Here is a 23,771-nt window from a genome sequence, read left to right on the forward strand (position 1 = left end):
TTTATGGCTTGATAATGCCACTTTCCCTGTAGATGGACAGTCCTCCCAGGCAGCTTGCCTCAGTGTGGCCAGGATTTTGCACTTTCCCATGATAGAGTTTGAAAAGATCTTAATGACCTGTAACTCTTAAAATATATCTGAAATGGGATTATGTGTATCAAAGTGATCATTTGAGCCCTTCCCTCAACTCACCCCACAAAAAGACAACCAAGGTAATAGCAGGTAGAGATTTGAACCAGGACTAATTATCACTTCTTTTTGTCTTCGCAATTAACTACATTGCTAGTTAATGAACGTGGGTTCAAGGGTATCCCACTGTGCTAATGTCTTCCCATTTAACAAGTGCACCTTCCTGTAGGAAGGAATGTGAATGGACTGGTATTTTTGACTTGATGAGTACCTTGAACATCACCCTAAAAGCAGGTTTATTTAGAACCTATTTTAAAGATTTCACATGTGAATCTTAATTCATCATCTTTCCTCCAGTAAAGTACTCCCTCTTCATAATTGTCAGTCTATGACAGAGATTTCCATAAGTGAGATCAAGGCATGGTACCAGAATACAAATTTATGCTGTTGCACTACATAAAAACCTGTTATCTGGAACAGTAAATGCTAGGTCAAAAAAACAGATGCTTAATACCTAAGCTGCAGTCTGGAAGGAAGAAATCTCAAAGCCAAGGAAAATGGGAAACTTTCCTTATTCAAGATATGAAGAAGTATAGGTCCCAAAGAGAAGTATCTCCAGTACCCACCGTGCTAGGGGAAGAAATGCCCATGCCTTCTCAGTGGGAGAGAAGGAGCATCTCAAGTCCTCCATGACGCTTTACCAGCTGTGAACATACTTTTTCCCCATGCAGGTGCAGACAACTGCCTCACTAATAAAAAAAAAATAACCAAAACAGCAGAGCAAACATCCCTCTCTCCCACCGCCTGAGTATCAGGAGATGTAGCTTCAGTAGCCTCTTCAGCCTGATGGAATTCAAACCAGTGTATCCTACTTCCCACTAGCACACCCGAAGTATCAGCTTTTCTGGGCAAGAGGCACTCTACCCCCACATTGAATATGGACCCTGGGCAGCCCCAGACACAAGCTGAATATACAAGTACTAGACTAATACCAGGAAAAAAGGATGTGTCTTTGTCTTTCCCTCCTAGCTTAACCAGTGGTCTGCTAGGTAACCAGGGCCTAGTTTTCCAACAGTAAAGTGACACATGAAATACCAGTCACCTTGTCAAAGGTTTCATACATGGGCCTGAAAGCTATTTACAACTACTTTGATATCATATTTTCTGAGAACCTCTACCCTTGGTATTAACAGTTCAAAGCATTTTATAGAATATAGGTGGAAAACTGAAAAATCAGATAAATACAACAGTTCCATAACAGGCTTTTAGGAGGGTGAGGCAAGGAGACATCAGGCTTAAGGTTCATGTCCCTAAAGACAGGGAACTGAAGAGACCTGGAAGAAAACATAGCTTTTTTCTTGGTGCACACCAAACACAGTTCGGTCACCCCAGAGAGCCTGGCAACACCTTATCATGTACTTAGTTTACTGTTTGTGTTGCACTCTTGTTCATCCAGTTTCCAGTCAGTTATTGCCTATGACTTGTTTAGCCTATAAACATTTGCTTGTAACTATCTTCTTCTACCAAGCCCATTTAGGTACAGCAGAACCGTGCTAGACGTTTTGTGAAACAAACAATATCCCTGGCACAGGGTCTCTGAACTAGGGAGTCGCTCTCAGCTGTCAAAAGCAGCATTTCTGCCATTCACATCTTCTGCTCTGGATGCTAATGATTGTATTCGTGCCACTTATATGGGCAGGGGAAGAACCTGAGGTGCTACAACTGCAGGGAACTTCTTCACAGAAGCTTTATATACACCAAAGAGGGCACAGTAATGCCTTGATTGTGGTGGGCAATTTGAAGGAACAATAAGCCAGACGGTAAGTTATAAATGACAGAAGGGATTTTCAAATACTTAAATATAATTCCAGCAAATAAATAGTAGCTTACCAGAAGTTCATGTTAACAAAAGTAATGTAGAAAGTACTGTTAGAACAGTGACATGTACAACCTAACGCCATATCAGATCATAAAAGCAATTAAGCTATGTTCAGCTTAAATAATTTGGCAGTGAGACTAAAATGATATGAGAGAATGAGGAAGCCATACCTGCCGGGGCTGAAGACAAAACAGTGTCTGTTGAAAAAGAGCACGTTTCTGGCCTCGTGCCAATGCTTGATGTCTTGTTCCTCCAGTTCTTGCCTGGGAAGATGTGCTGCGGTCCCCTCATGTATGCCGCATTGGCAGTTCCACCAGGAATTTCATGACACCAAAAGCATGTACAAAGAGCCCCTGTTAGGGCGAAATAAACTGCTGTCCTCTCCTGATGGAGCAAACACCCCATCAAGTGTTTGCAACAACCCACCTGAAGAGAAATAGCAGAATGCAGCGTAGTTTAAAGAAACATCAGAAGCTCTGAAACAAATAAAGGCAGCCAAGATAATAGGCCCTTAGTGCAGGGAAAAGGACGCAGCAGTGCTTCTCCAAACAGCCTCAAGTGCTTCAGACCTTCAGTCAGCAGCTCAGAGGGACACAGTGGCTCTAACTCCTGCATGGTGCTTCCAGAAAGTGTTGCCACACCAACATTACAATAGCTAGCATACAAGTACAAATAGGGGATGTTGGTACGGGTCAAAGCTTCCAGGTCCATTTATTTCTTCACAATGTTCTAATAGTTCAAAAACAGCAGTTTGAGCAGTTACAAGCTGAAGCAGCCCTTAGGTCTTTAATAGTTTGAGGAGCTGTTGAGATAAGTAAAAAGCCCCTTTAAAGCACAAGGAAGGCAAACCAATCAAACAGCTACCAGTACTGAGAAGGACAGCTGAAGATGTTAATTTTTTTCTGAAAGACCATGTTGTCTCCACGAGAGACCCACAACTTCCCATGTCTGCCAGCTGTGATGAGATCCTCCAAAAGGGAAAAAGCAGAAGGCAGAGAGGATTTTAAAGTACTATTGGGGCTGCCGGGTCCATTTTAGGGTTCAACTAGATATATTATTGTCACTAGGAGGTTTAGAGACTCTGTGTATGCCAAAACGAAGGCTTGGCTGCAGTTAGGGATTTGCGCACCAAGAGCCATAAGGACATACCTTGCCCACATCTGCTGAAGAAGCCTGCTGGGAGGTCAGTCCTCCCTGTGCAAGCTGCCCCGTGCTTCCAGTCCCTTGGCAGAATCCCAAGCAAGGAGCTGGTTCACTACCTGACATCAAGCAATGCATTTTATAGGCACTCCCTGATTGGAGATGTGAGTTTTCACATGCTGAACATAAGCAACATTGACTTGTTTCTGGCAAGGCAGCTCTCCAGAGTGGGAAGGGCAAGAGCAATAGAATGCTTTAGAAAACCCTTTGCATTTATTTCCTTTTGACTCCTAACCTACATTATCTGGTACGAGATGAGATGAATCGAGATGGCTGTGAAACTTGGAGGCGATGCCACAGAGGCAGCAGCTGCAAGAGGCCACTGGCCCAGGCCAGGTGCGTGGCTGGGCAGCAGCTGGTGGCCTCTGCAAACCAACTCCTTCTCCTTCCCTCCAGCTCCCAGCGCCCGGGGGCAGCCGTCAGCTGCAGAGCGCTGCTGAGAGCCAGGAGAGCTGCCAGCTTTCACATCCACCCGCTACTCAGCTACCCACAGAGGGAGAGGGCTGCTTTCAGTAAGGTTTCATCTCTGAACTCAGGGCATTCCGTACTCGGATTTTTTTCCCTTTCCTTTATGTGGAGCAATAGGTCTTTGGATGTGGTCCAAATGCATTTATAATAACAGATATCTTTCTGGCAAATACAGGAGGAGATCTCTGAAAGATTTCGGAGCAAGCTGTCAGATTAAAGCATTGCTAGCAATAAACTGCGAGAGGCAGAGTGAAGAGATGCAGAAATAAGGACGGGCAAAAGCACATAAGTTTACTCAAAGTGCAGATTCAGCAAAGCTTAAATGTTTTGTACAGAGTCTTTTTAGTCTTGTTGAAATGTTGTCCTTTCTTTAGCTTTCTTAGAAAGAGAAGAGAAATTCTGGCAATATTCTTGCTTCACAAGAGGGCAACTGTTAAGAGGACAACCGCTGATAGAAATAGTTTAAACTTACAAGATATTACCTGTTACCAAAATGCACTAATCTGTCATATTTATTTGAAGATTTTTCCTCAGCTTGCTAAAAAATATCTAGGAAGAAACAAAACAAAGAAAACAGTGGAAGGATTCCAAATGCAGATCTGCATGGAAATAAGATGTGAGCCTGGCTCTGTGCAGGAGCTATTGTATGAGCTGCAGTAACAAGGCAGAACTGAAATGGAGTCCTGTTGGGCAGTCCCAAAGCAGACATAACCAACAGTCTCATCACTTTGATCAGATGGATGCTTCAAGAGATGTTTTCAGCTGGATGATCTGGGATAATTCAGAAGAGCATCAGGTGAAGGACTACAAAGGGATTTTTCAGAAAATTATTAGCAAGTCTTCAAATTGCTAGAAGAAACCCCAAAGTGCTTTGGGAAACAGATTACTTTCTTCCCTAAATCTAGAGAGAAGTTTAGGGATAAAGAAGTAAGAAAAGAAAAGCACCTTTTCTTTAGGGGGGGAGGTGGAAGGGGAAGAACAGGCAGGATGTATGTGCTCTGAGTTAAGTCCACGGAAATTAAGTCCACAGACAAGACAAAGTGGGACTCGGAAAAGGGCTGGCTTTCACTGTATACTCTCAAGAGGAAAACGCTCTGATGTTAGATGCAAGACTTGTACAGTACATGAAAAAACTATGACAGATTTGACCATCAGAAACTTTAGACAACTTTAAGCTTGTTCTTTAGGCAGGGGAAATTGGTAGGTAGTTAGAAACATGAAGCATCTGCATTATAGACAGCAAAACAAGATCTTTTCTTGTACAAACATTCAGAAGTCATTAGGTTAAATTTATCATTAATCTCACTATGGCATTTGCTGAATAAAGCATATCTGAGGCAGAGTTCTGACATTTTGAATAGTCTTATACAGAAATGTCCACATTATGTTCTGGAACCTGCATGCCTGTGGGAGCTACCGTACCTGCATTTCTTTTCACTGCAATGAAAATAAAACTGATTTCTAAGTACTCCTCCTTCCCTACTTTTCTGATATTCTTTTTAACTCAGTCCCTGCAATTCATAGCATTGCTTGATGGGATTCACACTACCAACAGACTTGCTCCAGGAATAAGGGAACACATACACATTAGAGCAGTGTATGAGAAGTCAGTGATTTCCTCAGGAATAGCAGTCACCTGGCATGAGCTACAAAAGTTTGAAAGCGTACATTATTGCTGTACCATCTGCTGAGAAAAGTTAGAATCTCAGCTGTCAACACTACCTTCACAAGAACCCAGGGAAGGCAAGGGTCCAGAGGCTTGCCATTCCTTTTAGCCGTACCTACATCTTTTCTTCATCTTTAAAGCAAGTTCAGAAAATGTAATTGCAAGTTAATGGTGTCAACTACCAGTTTTTGTTTTGGGCTTGATCTTACTATGCCTTAAAGTTATGAGATTTTGTTTCAGTTCTTAGAATTACCACAAACTTAACTCAGTGTTTCAGAAACACCTTTTAGATGTATCAATTTTCACAGTCCTGTGGAAATCTATTTAAGCATATGGAGTACTCACTGGTTGGGCTAAAGTCCAGGAGGAAATACAAGAAAGGACCCAGAATCACTAAAAGTAAAAATCAAGTGCTGGGGCCCACCAGCCTTAGGTCTCCAAATGTCACAGCCCAGCAAAGCAACCGGGCAGAGTAGTGCCACTAGCCACTCAAGGAAACAACAGATTTTTTGTTGCTTTGGCAAAATTTGCCTCCTTCAGCAAAGTAATCGTTTTCAATAGTACCCTCAATTCTAAGCAAAGCCTGAAGCCACAGCCATGAGGCAGGGAGCACGTTTGCCACTGGGGACTCTTCTGCTGAGTATAGGAAAAATGACCTACTTGTATCTCCTGCTTACCTCCTTCCCCAGGAGAGAAAGAAAAACCCTGGAGACCAGCTGGCTTCTTGAACTTTCAAACTAACTAACTTTCAGACTAACTGAACCAGTACCTTACATCATGAGAACTGAAGCTTTAGTTATACCTTTTCCTGGCTAAGCAGAAATCTAAGGCAATTCACCTGTCTCAAACATTAGTTAGAAATGAAAGTAGCAAGCTTGCAAGCAGAGATGGGCATCCTTTTGCCTGTTCCTGTCTGCTCTCTAGCATTAGCTGGTATTTCTTGAAGGTACCCTGGGGCCTTAGAACAGATTCCCACTCCAATGTCCAGCCAGACAAGTATCAAGAAAACTTTTTGCTCAGTCTAAGTTGCAGCAGTACCAGACAGCATGACACGGTCCCTCCCTTCTGGCATAAGAGCTGCTATAGCCCATCTTCTTGATAGATACTACTATGCCTGAACAGAAATCTTGCAGCAAAGCCACAGTTCCTTCCCTACTTAAGGGAAAAATCCCTCCTTTTAATAACTTTTCCAAGAGTATATATTTTTTCTTACTATGGACATCGCCATGTACGCTACTAATAAGCCCACATAGAGGCCACATTCCTTTTAAGAAATTTTTCATCAGAAGTCATTATCAACAGGCTAATAGTCTGCTATGGCATCAAGTGTGGAATTGAGCACAGATGTCTTTTTACCTTTTCATCCCAGTTTTTGATCCTCAGAGTAGCAGAACCATGGAGACATCTGTGGAGGCCCAATACACTGCTGCTTATTGGTAGTCACCAGTTCAATAGCTACAGCAGTTGAAGTAGTTGTACACTGTTGCCGCTCTGGGACAAGGAGGAACTGGAGAAAGAAACCTTTATTTAATCAGAGTGTTGCTAATAGTCATAACTGTGATTTGTTAATTCATGTTTTCACATTTGAGAGTAATTTTTATTTTGACAAGTCCGTACATATCTAAAGTACCAGGAAAGCTTTGGGACAGTCCTCATTTAAAAGCTGTTCTAAGCGACAGACCTGACTACAGGAATACGTATCCTCTTTCTCATGTAGTCTGGTGGAAGCAACATCATTCCTCCTGCACACCACACCCAAAAGAGCCAAAGGGAGGTTACAATTGTGCTTATTCACAAAATAGCTGTTTATCTCAAGTAGATCTCCACCATTGGTCTGACTCACAAAGCACAACTTAACCCACCATCACTACCTTCCCATCCACCCATCTCCCCTGCACAGCTGCTGCTTTGCTATTCCACTTCTGAACCTCCTGCATCAGGAACCATCCCCAAAGGTCACCGCACCCCAAAAACACATTACAGACAGCGTATCATTGCTGTTTGCAGACTTCAGCCAGATCAGTGAATATCAGGATTAAGAGACAGGGATTCCCTCTGTGACAAATTTACTTTGCCACCGTTTCCTCACTGTGCTGGACCCTCACCAGCTTCCCTTCCTTGATTTACCTCTTACCTGCTGTCGTTTCTTCAAAGTCTCCTCTTATTTTGAAGGAGGTTTCTACACTTTTGAAGATGCCCTTGCTTTCGATGGTGTTAGATCGCATCAGTGCTGGTGACCACAAGGCTGTTTAGCCACATTGTCCAGGTCTCCCTGGCAAGACACTTCTGTAAGTGACGCAAATCCCAGGTTTGCCTAAGCTTCCAGGCTCAGAAGCCCCACTGATTTCTTCATGACCATTAAGAACTTCAGTTTTTATCAGCAGGGCTGTATGACTTGAGGCCTTTGCCCCAGAGAGCAGGCAGGATTTGTGTTAGATAACATCGATACCTCAAGCTTATCTCTTGTCACTGGAAGTCTCTCCCGAGGGAAAGGAGACCATCAGTAGGATACTTCCCAAGTGACAACCACGAACCTGCTCCCAGATAGCTGCTTGCTTTGAAATAAACAAGCAAGTCAGACCACAAGCTGGCTTTCTTCTTCCATTTTGAGTCATCACATTTGCAAGTTTTCAACAAATACCTCAGATTCACCTTAAATAGGTGCAAGTAATTGACGGCCTAGGGAGGGTGCACTTGCCTGCTCCAAACTGATTTGCATGAAACAGGTGCTTCACCTTTCTCCCAAAACACTCTTCCAGCAGCACAATCATTGCAGGCAGCTGTTAACACCAAAGGAAGGCCAACCCCCTCTCTAAGGCTATAGTTTTGAATATAAAAAGCCTATTTCTCCTCCAAAGAAAGGAATGCTAATTGTAGTAAGCCACACACAGAACAGCTCCCAAAAGGCAAGAAAAGTGCAGGAACTGAGTTCAGTCAGATCGCATCCTTTCTGTCCAGGGCACTGCAGCAATCCTCACCTGATACTTTCAAGTACTCATTATGTAATTACTGGGTTTGATTTCTCAGGTTCCTACAAACTGCTCACACATGGTGCCATGTTACTCAAGCAAATAATTCCAACTTAAAAACCCCAAGATACTGACACAAACTTGAGAGCCCCTCAGAGTCCTTTTTTAAAGAGGACCTGAGCATGTGATACTCCGAGAAAACTGATCAGGAAAGGCATCAGTAAGTTCAATAATTAGAATATTATTTTATTTATTTTGGGATTAGCCCAAAGTCAGTACATATGCAAAAGTTCAAAAAAAGAGTAAACCAAACCTAAGATTAGCTACTTGAGAAAAAAAAAACAACAAACAAACAAACAAACAGTAAAAAAGCATATTTTTTCCCACAGTCTGCAATCTTAAAGGCACAAGCGGGTAACTAGTTATACACTTACAAATATATTCTGCCCTTACAGCACTGCAGGTTGGGGACAGACTGGCAAGGGAGAAGCTCTGCAGAAAAGTCCCTCGGGGTCCTGGTGGGCAGTGAGCTGAGCCCTGGCAGCAGAAAGGCCAAAAAGATCCTGGGCCAGTAGGTTGATGGATGTGATTATTGCCTCTTCCTCAGCACTCATTAGGCTGTATCCAGAGTACTGCATCCAGTTTTGGAGCGAGTTCAGCAGAGGTCCTTCAGGATGCTGAAGAGGCTGGAGCGCTTGTCCCGTGAGGAGAGGCTGTGAGACTGGGGTGGTTCATCCTGGTTAAGAGATGGCTTTAGAAGTGCTTACAGCAGCCCCCAACACCCATTGGGGAAGTGACCGAGAAGTTAGAGCCAGGCTTTTCACAGCAGTGAAAGAGAGATTATGGCTAAAAGCCAAAAGAAAGAGAGGTTCAGACAGGAGATAAGGAGACCTCCCCCCCCTGCCCCCCGAAGCTGTGCTGGCTCCATCCCTGGAGGTTTCCAAGTCCCAACAAGTGACAGTCCTGGGCTGAGCTCAGAGGTGGCCCTCCCTCAGTTGAGAGGCTGTGCTGAATACCTCTTGACCTCCCTTCCCTTCTGAATTTCTCTATGATCTTACAATAATAAGTAATTTTTCTACAACATTGTTACAACATGTAAATTTTCTACAACATTTTTACTTACAAAGTCAAGTACAAAAATACGTGAACAGACATATTTGATGCCTAACAAACAGCAGAGTATTTCCAGGAAATCCACTTAAAGAGAATTGCAGGGGCTGCAGCCTGCACTCATTAGCTGCTTTTTGCTATTTGAATAGCATGTTATAGCCAAAAGTAATGTCTAAAAAATAGTTTGACTGCTTTCTGATACAGTTTTTTGTGATCTGAGCTATGACAGGGCTTAGGGGATCAGTCAAAGTGGACCTCATAATGTCAGGCCTGTGCACACCTTGCCTCAAAGAGATTACAACCTGAACAGCACGAACAGAAAACAAATGAAGCATCCAGGGACCTTTCATAGGTCGATATCAGAGCTTAGTTTTATGCCATAACTATCCATAATGCTAGTCATTGGGATATAGGTCTTCAGAAAGCAAAGGAGCAAAAGGAAGATAAATCATCTGTTTTGTTACTTTGCTTTTCACAGAGCCCCATATCCCCTTTCCATCACATAAAAGCAGAATGCAGACCTATTGGTCAATTGGTTCAGGTGGTGCAACGATAAGGAGATCACAATCAAGGAAGAAATTTTATTGCCTTACACTTCTACAGCCACCGGCATGCTCGCTCTCTGCTCCAAATCCACTTCTTCCTGTAATTCTGTACGTCTCTGGAGAAAGTCTCTGACTGCAAGGGTGCAGAAAACAAACTAAATTATCCCAACGAGCTTTTCAGATCTTACAGCCTAGGAATTTAGCTGTGTCCAGTTGATATGGCCGGCTGAAATGAAAGAAAAGAATATGGAAGAGGATATACACCTCTGTAGGTTGAGCCTACCTTTTTCTTCTGAAAGACAGTATGATTTAATTATTTGCCTTTAAGATGGAGTTCTTGTATGACAAAAATAATTAAATAAAAACAAGGCAGTGATCTTTGTGCTAGTAAGGGCATATGAATAATAACACTATGACCTACTGGCAAAGGAGGGGTAGGGGAGGAAGGAAAACACTGGGCACCGGGAGTCCCTCTTCATTGGTCATCCTAGACCATCATGTGGCCAAGGCTCCTTTTTAAAGATAACTCCTGATCTCCTGGAGCTCATACTATCCTCCTGTCCTGCATTTCTGCTTGATCCTGTGGAAGACTTCTCTCTAGCCTGACAAAATGTGTGACCAGTTTGTGGGCACCTGGAAGCTCCTTTCTAGTGAAAACTTTGAGGACTATATGAAAGAGCTGGGTAAGAATTGTTATTTGGAGTTGTTGTTTCTGGGGCAGGGAAGGAATGCTGATTTTGAACTTCATTCCTTAGTTGCTTTTTCTGGCTATGATGTTTAACAAGGGGGGTTTAGTCAAACTATTTTGGTCAGATGTTCTTAAACTGGAGCACTGGGCTGTTTGAATTATTGGTGTCAAATTCTTATAACGTAGCAAAACCTTGACTGGGACGAATAGTTTCAGGTAAGCCAAGTCTATGCATGCCTACTTAGTAGTGTTATAAATGGAAGTAAAGAACGTCACTGCAATATTTTGTGTGGATTAATTTTTATTCTTGAACACACAAAGCACCGTAATGCTAGAATGCAGCAAGCTTCTCTGTATCTAAAAGCAACACACCTAAACTTCCTTATATTGCTACTGGACTGGGAGAGCGATTAATTTTCACGGCTATTAGAGTGAATGAAACTCTGTAGCTGCCTCCGGTGAATATTAACAAAGAAAATTGCATGGATTCATGCAGATACTTGCAAAAGATTTGAGGGATAACACTCTCCTCTAAAGGTGTAGACTTCTTGCTTGGGATTAAAATTGGGCTCTAAAAGGTTTCCACGTTCTTTTAGTGTGGAGGCAGTATGGGGTAACTCGCACTGAGTGGATCAGTACATGCAAAACACTGGGGGGTTATTTGGAGAGTAGGGGTAAAATACTCAGACTTATGCAGCATTCAGAAAGCTTTCAGTGAGACTCTTGCACTCTTAATCTTTACCCCAGATTTTACTCAGGACATAACCATTGCCAGCTATTTCTTAATCATTTCCTTTTATTCAGCCTAGCCACTGATAATTATAAAAAGTGCTTTTTTTTTTTCTTTTCTTGATTGTTTGTTTGGTTTTGTGGCTTAGAAACTGTCATATATTTCTGCTTATTTACTTTTAGATACAGTTAGCATACAAGTTGTGTACAAACAACCGCAGTTATTTTGAACAAGTGTATGTGCAAATATCTGGCATTAAAATCTTGTCTCAGTCTTCAAAATATTGCTTTTACTATTCTGACAATGAAAGAACAGAGAATTTCCTTACGTAATCTCACCCAGCTTGGTTTATAACCATACCAAGCTAGTGAGACATTACAAAGGAACCTCTGCAACATAGAATTAATAAAAAACCCAGAAAGTATTAGGGAAATCAGCACTTATTTTTCATTCTTTCTCGACAAATAAGAGAAAAACATTGAGTAAAGATAAAAATCGCTTAGTGCCCTGTCTTATTTACAGGTGTGGGGTTTGCTACCAGGAAAATGGCTGGTGTGGCCAAGCCCAATGTAACTATCAGCATCAATGGTGATGTGATAACCATCAAAACAGAAAGTACTTTCAAAAATACAGAAGTGTCTTTCAAGCTGGGTGAAGAGTTTGACGAGACCACAGCAGATGACAGAAAAACAAAGGTAAATTCAAAAATGGCACTTTCCAAATATACCTCTCAAAAGGGATGTGGGAGCAGGACAGAGTTGTGATTTTGACATCCAGTGTAGAAACGCTGCCTTCAAAGGTAAGAGTGCTATAGGTGCTTTGTGCTTCAGTGCTGTTTGGACATGGAGACAGTCTTCTTTTCAGCCCACAACACCCTGATGAAACAGCCACGCTTTGCTTTTTTTTTTTTTGTTGGCAGAACGTCATAACCCTAGACAACGGTATACTGAACCAGGTGCAGAAGTGGGATGGAAAAGAGACTATCATAAAGAGAAAAGTTGTGGATGGGAACCTGGTGGTGGTGAGTGCATTTTTGTTACTTAAACACTGAATTCATTATGCAGAATTCATGTTTGGCAGAGGTGTTGCATTAGATTCAAGCATGTAGAGTGAAGGCATCTGAAAGGGCTCTGTGCACTTGGTGAGAAGTCTCTCTGAATGAGTTTGGAGTATGTATTAAAACTGAAACTTAAACTTATGGAACGGTATGGAGGTGCCTGTTCTCCGTTCATAACAAGACATGGTTAGGAAAAAGCAGGGAGAAAAATACCCAACAGCTCCATGAGGGAAATTTTTATGTATCAGAATCTTTAAGTCCTGGACAGTATAGAGGAAGTATTTGCAAAGTCCATGTTAAGTGCGTCCGCTCTGCACTGGTGAAAAATACTCCTGTTCATTTCCAGTGGAGACTCAACAGCCATCCAGGGGAACTGTACTTTGGATCACCAACAACAGTGTCAATAATATGAAGTTATAGCAAAAAAAAAGAAACCTCTACCCAAGCTCTGTTGGCTGGTGTTATCTAGTCAGAGAGTATTGTGCTTGACTGGGTGCCAGTGAGGCCCACCTGCAGTTTGGGGCTTCCCAGCACCACTTTCCAGTTTTAGGAAAGACACTTTGAAGAATCTGGGAGGGGACTAAAACTGTGTTCATAAAAGGCAGCTGAGATTCCTACATGCTACACAATGATATAAATACATGAAATTCCTGAAGAGTTCTGCCCTCCCCTAGAGAAAAATAATATGTCCATAAATTTAATGTTTAAATTTCTTTGGATAGAGACCAGAGGAGAACAAATGGGAATAGTTTTTAATAACAACTTCATGAAGAAAGACTGAAAAAAGCAGAGTTTGATCTAACAGAAAAATAGATGAGGACAGAGCCTAACATGCAGAGGCTGACACTGGCAGCTGCGAGTCTGAAAGCTGTGTAGGGCTCTGTGTGGGTATACGTTGTGCACACGTGTGTGAAGAAGACAAGCCCCAGCTGCAAAAGGTGAAAGGAAAAAAGACTGATGCCCAGCTCCAGAGTCCAACCACCCTCCAGAGAAGTCCTAGGACCCTTCTTTAGAAGTTTTTAAGAGGACATTAGAAATCTCCTGGGGAGATCTCCTGGAGCAGTCCTTTGATGTTCTCTCAGTCCTGTGCTTGTATTTCAGACTTCTGCTTCTGAAGTTCTCAAGCTTGAGTTTCACTGTTTTGGCAATTGGTTTTAGAGGGGAGAAACACATTTTTTCTTACACTGTTTTCCAATAGATAAGTAACTCTCTGCCTTCTCCCTAACAAATATCTAGTGAGAGTTAAAAGCTGATTAAATATGCCTTTCTTTCCAGGAATGCGCCATGAATAATGTTACCTGCAAAAGAGTTTATGAAAAAGCATGAAGAAGCCATCTTCGCACAGGACTAATGCTTAAAGCTGGAAAAAAGACAACTTAACCAAAGGAGAAAAACTCCACCAATCTGTTTTAAAGAGAACTGTACTTTTTACAGATATATCCCAAAACAGCTACACGCAGCTAGTCTAATTCGTTGTGGCTATTCAATAAAATGTTCAGCTTTCTACAACCCATGCTTGTGCTGGAGTTTGTCAGAAAGGGGGGGGGGAGCGGGGGGAGGCAACCTGGGGTGCTGTGTGGGAAAGCATCGCGTGAGAGCTTCTGCCACACTCAGTACCTGTGACCCATCTCACTGCAGAGAGAGGGTCGGAGGTGATCCGGTGAGTGGCACTTGTGTGACAGTGATAGATATAGACCTGGACACAAAAACCTCCTCCGGTGAGCGCTGTGTGGGGGCGACCCACTGCAAGGAGTCTGTGCACAGTAAGGGAAATAACGGGGCTACTTTTCCTGGCTTCGAGCGAAGGGCATTGCTCCTGGGGCAGGGAGGAGGGTTGTGGATGCTCAGCGTTGGCTTCCAACATGAGCAGGGAACCAGGCACCTCCTCCACATGTGAATGATCACAATTTTAAACCCAGGCTCATCCAAAGTGGCTTGATCTTGTCTTCTTCCACCTGAAGTTTGAAATTATAGGTGCTGTAGCTCTCAGCTGTGATTATTTTTTTAATGTCTCTTTCCTTAACATCTCTTTTTGTCCTAAATTAGGCAAAAAAACCCTTTGAATTAAGAATCATAGCTTTAAAAGATTTTTAAGTGCTAAAAGCCTATAAAAGTTTGCTAGTGGTACAACCTCCTTTATTTCCTATATGCATTTTCTATGAGCTCATTAAGTTAGATCAGTCTTGGGAACACGAGCCTCTCCAGATACAAAGCCCTTTGGACACCATGTTGTTCAACTCTTCTTGTTCTCAAACTACCTCCTTCTACTGCCCTTAGGCCTGGCCTCATATTTCAAAACTTTATGTCCATATAAACCCTGATTTCTACACCTGGAATGACTTAAACTGAGGACAAAAAACCTGAGAAGTCTAGGGAAAACCTGGACAAGAAGAGCCTGAAAATGTGTGCAGTAACCATAACATGGGGAAATGAGCATATCTCAAGCTTTGCAATTAAGCTCTGTGAACCAAATTCCACATATTCCTGACATTCCTGAGGTCAGCTGTCAGAGGTGACGGTGCCGAGTCCCTACTTCCAGCAGCAGAGACCTCATACACTTGAACTTTCCTCTGCATGACTCAGACTGTTCCCAAGTTTCTGCACTATTAATACAACTGGGGAGGGGAAAAGAAAAAGAAGGACTTCTACACTCTGGATGAGCTAAGGAGTCATTTAAGAGCAGTTCCAAAAGTCTATCAGTAAATTCTACATAAAATGTTTAAAAAGCCACGCAGATACAGCTCCCCTGTTTTTACCTTGGCTTCATTGGTTCTGAAATCTCATCAGCTTAAAGAACAGCAGTTGCATAAGGGAAGGAGTATGCTATAGAGTACTCCATATATGCAATACTAAATCTACTTAGCACTTAACAAGAACCAAAATTATTTACAACAGCCAGGATAAAACTATAATTAAGTGGCAGAAAACCGGCATGGGAGAGATGATCATAAGAATCAGCAACGTTGACATAAATAAGCTATATATAGACATAAAAGAGCAGTCTATAGTTAAATATATCCCATTCTCCACAGGTATGAAAACACTCTATTTCAGAGGTCAAATTTCCAATATTCGAATATTCATATAGCTGCCTTTATTTTCCAGATATCTCACATTCTTAATAAAGCCTGTGGTTACAATTGTAACATTCACAGCCTGACATTGCAGAGGCAGGTAATCTCTTCTGAAAGCATCACCTTTTATTTTAGTACCTGGTGAATGAATTCAGGCTTGGTGAATGAATCAAGCCACATAAAACTCCAATTTTTGGAAATTTCAGTAAAGTGACATTCTGTCTATAAACCTTACCAAGGCCATCACCATATTGAAGTATTAGCGATGCTTTTCTTAGAATATCAACACATCTGAAATTCATTCTCTGAAGAAGGCCAAATTTTATTCTCTACAAAAGGCAGCAGCCTACTAGCGTCTTGAATAAATGGAGATAATTCCTCTCTGGCAAACAAAGGTGTGTGCTCGCAGACCTGCATGGAGGTGACAGCGCACATTTCTGAGGGGTAAGGGCAGATCAGTGTCTTGTCCTTGCCTGCAGAGCAGCACAGGTCCCCCTCTCCTTTCTGTAGTGCTGAACTGTTCTCCAAAAATCAGAAACCATCCCATAACATTTCCCTCTGAAAAAGGAGGACCTCACCACACCCCTACAAACCCTGTGGGTGACACACTTATCACGGCAGGCACCCCTTGAATGCTGAGAGGAGGAGACCTTTGCCCGTTGGCATGTTTGCTCACTACTCCTTTACAGGTTTCTTGGATGACAAGAGGGAAAGGGGACTCACACCTACAGATTTTTTGCAGCCCAGGAGAAAGATGAAGCGAGGCTTATTCTGAGCTTTGACCTTTCTGTTATTCTCCTGTTTTTCTTTTAACTCTTTATTTCCACTGGAAGGAACTCGGAGTACTTTTGCGTCTTGGCCAGTCAAGCCCCGTGTGCACCCAGCTCTGCAGTCTGCCCCGAGCTGCCACCGTTCCCTCAGCCCCAGCAGCCTTGCTGTGGTCTCATGGGATGCCCCAGCGAAGGACACACAAGGCTATTGGCACCCTCCAATGTAGCTGTTGGGAAGAGGCGGAATGCTGGCCTCGTGCTCGGAGTTGATCCCTCAGCTCCATAGAGTCAGTGTTAAAACATCCTTGGTGTCCTCACAGCAAGGCAGGCATTTGGCCTCTGTTCTCCGCTTTTATTTCTGTTTTCTTCATTACTCTCCTAGGAATTGAATTTAGACTTTTATTTTTTTTGGCACTGAATTTTACCAGACCGTATTTCCTTTAAAGATATTGACATAAATTTACTTTCTCTACTTCTTTAAATAGTCTCTTTACATTTTTTAGCTCACTATTTTTATCAATTTTTAACTTTATCTCTAGTGCTGCTTCACAATCTCCAAGTGTGTTTGTTTCAAATCCTGTTTTATTCCAATCATAAGCAAAACAAGGGAATCTAAGCTCCCTCTTATCACATGTACTCACAATCTTTGACACTGTTATTTCCTTTAAACTTGGAGAAAAGATTGGTTTCCACAGATACTGTTTCTACTGAGATAGAATTCCCTGCTCTTCTTCTTTCTGGACTGTAAGTCCTTTAAATGAAAGTGCTGATTTTCTTACTGACAAAGAGATAGATGGTAGCAATGTCAACATTGTTTGAGACTGCTTAAGACTGGGGTTTTGTCTGTATAAATAATTCTCTGTCACTTTTGTTCTTAAGGTTACTGGTACTGCAGTATAGCTGTTCTATTCTCACTAATTCGCTCTTCTTGAATTTCTTTGGGCCTGATTTTACAACATCCCAATCATCTTTTATTTCCCAAAGGCACCAGCCTTGTCTTGTTAAAGTGCCTTTATGTGGATAAGACAATTAAATGAAAGAACAAAGAATGCCCGAGGAGCAACGGTAGAATATTTTTCTATTATTCCTGAAGAAATAATGGATAGTTTCATTTAGGAGGAGCTTTCTCATTTCCAGAGATTGGATAAAAAATCTAGCTATTCTTTACACAAAATGTGATGTAATGCATCTCTGCTTTGGAAGAGCTTTGTGTGGACAACACCTTCAAAGACTGACATTTACTTACATACCACAGATACAGCATCTGCTTCCTCCTGTGGGGGAGAGAGAGTTCTTTACTTCGTTTTCATTCTCAATCACTCTAGACTTTCCCTCCCTACACTGCACTGTAATCAGACCTGAGCAGTAATGGGAAGTTGTGCTCAATTTACCCTTGTTGATGTTATGACTGACAGGATAAAAACATTTTGCATATACAACCAAAATTTGTGATTTAAGACCCTGTTATTTCCCCACAACCACAGTCCAATCAAAAGAGTACAATATTTTCACTGCTCAGGCTTTATTGTTTTCCTGTTTAAGTATGTTCCCCTTCTTGCATACGGCAGCTTTCAAGACGAGACCCAAACCTCATCCTTCTCGGCCCAGCATCAGCTCCACCTCACTCTTTCTCCCCTAAACACAAGAAATTTGTTCCCACAACCTATAATCCCAGTGTCCCTCCATCCTTATAATATAGATCTGAGAAGTCCCTATAAGTGGTCATAACTCAGAAAGTATAATCATGCAAAAAAGACAAACAGGCAACTATTGTTCACACAAGTAAGAAAGAAGCCTTTTAGTCCTTTCACATAGCAAGTAATAGTTTTCTCCAGGAAGATGGTTTAGGAAGGGGAAGGACAGAATTACAGTTGATGTGGTCTTACACTAAAAAGTTTCAGATAGTTTGAGGTGTCTTGAATTACAATGCTTTAAATTCCTGCCTGTCATATACATATGGTTTATGGATTTGTTCTTTGTGTCTGGTTTTTACTAACCACAAGGCAATAATTCTAAATGTACATTTAAAAAAAAAAGATTTTGAATGTTCAAACTCAAACTTTTCAAACTTTCAAACTCAGCTTTGCAGAAGAGTCCCTGGGAGTCCTGGTGGACACCACGCTGAATATGAGCCAGCAATGTGCCCTCGCAGGAAAAATGGCAAGTGATGTCCTTGGCTGCTTTAGGATTGTTGCAGGTAGAAGGAGACAATCCTTCCCTTCTACTCAGCACTGGCAAGGCCACACCTGGAATGCTGGGTCCAGTCCTGATCTCCCCAGTACAAGGGAGATGTGGACACAGGGATGTTGAGGAGTTTCTTCATGGGAGCAGGGAAACTTGAAGAAATTTGACAATAGCAGAACACATTTGAATGCAATGGCTTATATGACTGCACTGACTTAAATATGCCCTTAATTCTATATGTTCGTATGAGTCATATGATTCTATGATTCCAGGTCAGACCAACTATCCAGGTGCTGAAAGACAAAAAGAGAGCAGGATATGCCCTCCTCCCAGCCCAGTGACACTGCTCACTTCTCACCAAGTGACTTTGAACCGAGAATAAGCCCTTTAATAACTCAGCCTCTGTTCATGCCATCCACCTGCCAAGCACAAGAGCTGATCTCCACTGACCTTCTGAACATGCCCTGTTGAGGAAGCAGGAAGCCAGCAAAGTTTGGCTGCTTCTTCTTTTTGTGGTGCTGCCTGGGGTATGTGCAGGGAAGGACCCACAGCTTGGGATCATTGCTCTGATGCAAAGGGATAAACCAGAACAGTATAATTCAGTTCTGCCTTTAAATGATAAAACACACAGACACTTTCCAGGATAGATCATGAATGTGAAAAAAAAAAAAACCAAAACCAAAGACTATGCCCAGCAGCTTCTTGACAGCTCCTCCCCAAAATCCACGTGGCTTTGATTTACCTGACTAGCATACAGGTGACAATAGTGGTAAAGCTTTCTAGAGGTTCCTGAGGAGGGGAAGTAGAGAGGGAGGTGCTGAGCTCTTCTTCCTGGTATCCAGTGATAGGACACATGGAAGAGATTCAAAGCTGCACCAGGGGAGGTTTAGACTGGACATCAGGAAGCATTTCTTTTCTGAGAGGGTGGTCAAACACTGGAACAGGCTTCCTAGAGGTGTGGTCGATGCCCTAAACCTGTCAGTATTTAAGAGGCATTCGGAAAATGCCCTTAATAACACGCTTCAGCTTTTGGTCAGCCCTAAAGTGGTCAGGCAGTTGGACTAGATGATCGTTGTAGGTTTCTTCCAACTGAAATAGTCTAGTTCTTCTCTTCTCTTCTCTTCTCTTCTCTTCTCTTCTCTTCTCTTCTCATGGTGATAGAAGGAGAATGGCATTGGGAGGACAGTCAGAGCTGGGTTTTATATGGATGCAGTGCTCTTGTGCTTGGTGGCTTCGTGTTGCTGAGACCCCACCACAGTGTCCCCTGACTGCTCTGTGGATGCAGTGGTCACCTCACGTCCCCATCCCTGTGCACCCCTCAGTGTCCTGATCTATTCAGTGGAGGAAGCCGAGGCAGGCGTCACCCGGAGCCTTGGTACTGCCACGGCTGCCTTGGACAAGGTACACATTGTCTTGCTCTGGCACTGCCTCTCCTATTGGCCCGTCCTGAGCGCTACAGGGTCTGGGCATCTTTAAAAGGAGGCCAGTGAGGTCTGAGCAGGGCACACGATCTCTCTGACTCCCACCAAGAGCTGCTGTGGCCACTGCCTCTCTCTGCAGGACGACCGCCTCACAAAACCTATACGATGTGTAACCGATTTGTGGGAACCTGGAAACTCGTCTCTAGTGAAAATTTTGATGACTATATGAAAGAATTGGGTGAGAAATGTTCTTTCTTTTTTTTTTTTTTTAAATGTTTTCTTTGGGAATGTCTCTTCCTTATCTTATGCTTTGCTCATGGATGGCACTTCCTGGCCACAAAAGCACTTTAATTGCTTTTCTAGCATAATTTAATTTCTTTCCTTTAGCATCTGAAATGGAAAGCCAGAAACATAGGTGCTGAATTACTATAATAAATTTACTTCTGTCTAACTGAACTGACCTGACCTAATGTGTTTTTCTGTAACGAGAAGAATCTATGGACATGCAACATTTTTTATGTTTCTCTTGATTGCACCATTAAACTTGTAACTTGTGATAATTTACAATATATAATGGAGCTGATGTCTCATGACACTTTGGTTTCAGAGGTCTAAATCCTATGAACGAAACTATCTGTTACTGAAGAATGCCAGCAATGTAATAACTTAAACATTGTTTTTCATTTTAATGCTGGCTTCATTCCTATATAGCAAGTGCACAGACAGTCAGCTACAGCACAGCTTTTGCTGTATAAATGATTCACTGAGACACTGAGTCACTGTATTTGAAATGTTAAACTGAATAACAAAAGAATTGCAGTTAATTAATTAATGAGAGTAAATGCGGGATGAAAGTTCAGCTACAGATATTTTTCTGAAGATTGAACAGAATTGTTTAGTATAGAATAATTACTGCAAGTAAAGTTATACTTTACAGATTACTTTATACTCTTTTACTCAGATCTTTTCATCCAAGCATAGCACAGCATTAACAAAGGCAATAACTATAGCCATCCCCTTTCTGCTTTTGTAAAACAGCAATACATCGTCACTGGCCTTCATTCTAACTTGCCCCAGACCTCTCAACTTGTAGACAATGAACTGCACTGAAAAGCACTAGGCAATATAAAAGGCTTTTGACATGGAATTTTCCCTGAAACTCTCTGCAGCTCTTTGCTCTTATACTTCAACATTTTTTATATTTCATACTTGTACTTTTCACTGAGGATTAGATGTAAGGATCCGTTTTAATGAACAATTAAGAATTGACAGTTCAATGTCCAGTTTCTCCCATGCAGCTGGGTAACAAAAGCGCAGATTCTCAGATTTGTCAAGATTTTTTTTTAAAAAAGGGATTTTTTTCAAGCTTTTATGCAAAATAGACTTTTCTTCTGAATTCTTCTACCCATTCTATCTCTACACAAATTCATGCAGATTTGTAAACATTTATGTTTCTTCTTATCTAAATGTACACAAGTGTGTATACTCATGTATATCTTTATTTCTTGATGAAGGTGCACTCTGTCAACTGGGGCTGCCTCGGCATCTGAAGGCAGTACTTCCACATATGAAGAATCAGTGTCTATTCAAGAAGAAACTCTTCCTTATTAATCCACTGAACATCTATTAGAGGAGACAGAGTTTCTTGCTTGCTAGAATGTAATGGTAGTTTTCTTTCTGATTTCTAGGAGTGGGCTTAGCTACCCGGAAACTAGGTGGCCTGGCAAAGCCTGATGTGATCATCAGTATGAAAGGGGACATAGTGACCATCAGAACTGAAAGCACCTTCAAAAATACAACCATCTCTTTCAAACTGGGCCAGCAGTTTGATGAAACAACAGCAGATGACCGGAAAGTAAAGGTAAGGGGACTGACTGATGATCTCTGAGTAGTCTTGACTTCCTCGAAGAGCCCCAGAAGGAGTTTTTCCTTAGTGCACTCTGAGCTTTCCAAACTATTCAAAGAAAGTTCTGAAAGAAGAAATGGGATGGTGCTGAAACTAATGTTACTAAGCGGGTCATTAGCCAAGGATGCAGATCTTGCTGAATGTAAAGTGAATTCTTACTCTAATCTGCAAATCTGGGACTGCAGTTTGAAACTCTTCTCTCGGCCTTTGCAGAGTGTTGTCACCTTGGAGAAAGGAGCATTGGTGCAAGTGCAGAAGTGGAATGGCAAAGAGACCACGATAAAGAGAAGACTGGTTGATGGCAAAATGGTGGTGGTAAGTTCACACTCCCTGTATGCTGATAAAGGTCAGAAGGATGCAGCCTTCAGTTTGCTTCTGTCTAAACAGACCGTCAGTTTGTCTTTCTCTCTGGTTTATGAAATACATTAAGAAGGAGAAAAGGGGAACCGAGTTTAGGAAACCAGCTGCAAGGAAATACATATTGTTCCATACAGCAAATTGCCTTCAAAGTGACTATACTGGCAGAGCTGCCGTAAATTGATAGCATACCTACTGCTCTCAAGATTATTATTCTTAAAAGAAATGAGGTTTTCAAATAGCAGAAACCTGTGAAATGCAAATAAAATTTTGCAAGTTGGGTACTGCTGTCCGTGGACTGGCTCTTTCCTTTTCCCTATCTTTCGAATAAGGCCTGTCCACCTTAGAAAATTGATTTTATACTTTTTCATACATCTATTTCCATTACAGCCCATCAATTCACACACTTTGGTTTGCTTTTTCCACATGAGTATGCCGAGCTCACTAAGCAGGTGCTTAAGGTTTATTGCGTGAAAGCCAGCATCTCTGTGCCCATTCCTGCCTGCGTGGTGACCTGCAGCAAGGACTGGCAGGTCCTGACAGATCCTCCAAAATGCTGGCCACAGTGAGAGAACCGTGTCTTTCCCGGGGGCGGGGGAACGGTGGCTTGTCCCTCACCCTCCCTTCAACCTACCTCTCTCTAGCGGCCATCTGAAAGCCATGGGTTGGCCAAGCCAGGGTGATAACAGATTTTAGGGACCCTAGTTGTAAGGGTCACTGCTGAAATTAAGATTTCACTTTTGAATGAAGGAAAGTACAATGTTCATTAAAGATTTTAAAGAGTGGACCCAAACGAATTTTGGTGATATATTTGAAATCATCAGCATTATGCCTTTACGTGCTGGCTTGTTGTGACTGCATTTTATTTTAAGCTCTTGTATATTTGAAAGGCTGATTTGCTTTCGCATCTCCTCATGGCAGTGTTTCTGTGTAAATTTTTGCTAATTATTAATCCATCTTTGAAATGCAGAGAGGTAGGGTCCCTCTTCCATCGGCATCCTGCCATCTCTGCCCCTTGCCTCAAACAGGCCTGGGGAGGGGCCCTCATCTTCTGCACACTGATGAGGTCTTTTTTGATGTCCCGTCGCCTCTGTCGCTCACATCCTGTGGCTGTGAGTCACCAGGAGCCACTGAAGGGACGAGGGGGCCAGAAGCAATATTTCGTGACTCATAAGTGCAAAGTTTTTTAGGCCAGAAGCCTGACCTCTGAACTACCCAGGCTACTTCTGCTTCAACAAAAAAAAAATCTTTGTAAAATTGAAAGCGTCAGTGGGCCATGGTACAATAAACTAGGTGAGGCTTATATTTCTGTCAAGCCAGCAATAATACCAAGGAAAGTAAATTTGTTTCTGGAAGCTGAGCCTAATTTTGCAATCTATTTGTCATTATATGCTACTTAATTAAGTCCAAAGATGTTAAAAGAGAAACCACTCCATTTGCAATATGAAAATAGCTTTGCTGTTTGCTCTAAAAATTATGTAAAGATGTAAAACATAACAACTGGCTTTTCACTGACTTCAGAAGTTGCTGCAGCAGACACACCTGCTGTCAGCAAAAGTTTTATATTAATCTTTTCCTTTGTGCCTTAGGAATGTGCCATGAAAGGAATTGTGTGCAC

General features: G+C 42.1%; 2 protein-coding genes across 2 annotated transcripts in view; both read left to right on the top strand.

Moving 5' to 3' along the window:
* The first annotated feature begins 10,508 nt into the window (after nucleotides 1-10,508).
* LOC104292480 (fatty acid-binding protein, adipocyte-like) lies at nucleotides 10,509-13,950 on the top strand. The gene is made up of 4 exons (XM_009891874.1): nucleotides 10,509-10,649; nucleotides 11,907-12,079; nucleotides 12,304-12,405; nucleotides 13,717-13,950. Exons 1-4 carry the CDS (start codon nucleotides 10,577-10,579, stop codon nucleotides 13,765-13,767), a joined length of 399 nt encoding a protein of 132 aa, XP_009890176.1. The 5' UTR covers nucleotides 10,509-10,576; the 3' UTR covers nucleotides 13,768-13,950.
* A 6,030-nt stretch (nucleotides 13,951-19,980) lies between these two features.
* The window catches only part of PMP2 (peripheral myelin protein 2), a 5,022-nt gene continuing 1,231 nt past the window's right edge, over nucleotides 19,981-23,771 (top strand). The window contains exons 1-4 of the mRNA XM_009891954.1: nucleotides 19,981-20,128; nucleotides 21,579-21,751; nucleotides 22,010-22,111; nucleotides 23,743-23,771. Of these exons, the coding sequence (XP_009890256.1) occupies nucleotides 20,056-20,128; nucleotides 21,579-21,751; nucleotides 22,010-22,111; nucleotides 23,743-23,771 (377 nt within the window). The 5' untranslated portion in view covers nucleotides 19,981-20,055. The remainder of the gene's footprint in view (nucleotides 20,129-21,578; nucleotides 21,752-22,009; nucleotides 22,112-23,742) is intronic.

The sequence above is a fragment of the Charadrius vociferus genome, unplaced genomic scaffold (genome assembly GCF_000708025.1).
Source record: "Charadrius vociferus isolate BGI_N301 unplaced genomic scaffold, ASM70802v2 scaffold15, whole genome shotgun sequence".
Classification (NCBI taxonomy): domain Eukaryota; kingdom Metazoa; phylum Chordata; class Aves; order Charadriiformes; family Charadriidae; genus Charadrius; species Charadrius vociferus.

Bases quoted from the DNA above. Each gene is read 5' to 3' on its own strand.
- LOC104292480 (XM_009891874.1), top strand. From the start codon at position 10,577: ATGTGTGACCAGTTTGTGGGCACCTGGAAGCTCCTTTCTAGTGAAAAC. The intron at 10,650-11,906 runs GTAAGAATTGTT...TCTTATTTACAG, and splicing joins GGACTATATGAAAGAGCTGG to GTGTGGGGTTTGCTACCAGG. The intron at 12,406-13,716 runs GTGAGTGCATTT...CTTTCTTTCCAG, and splicing joins TGGATGGGAACCTGGTGGTG to GAATGCGCCATGAATAATGT.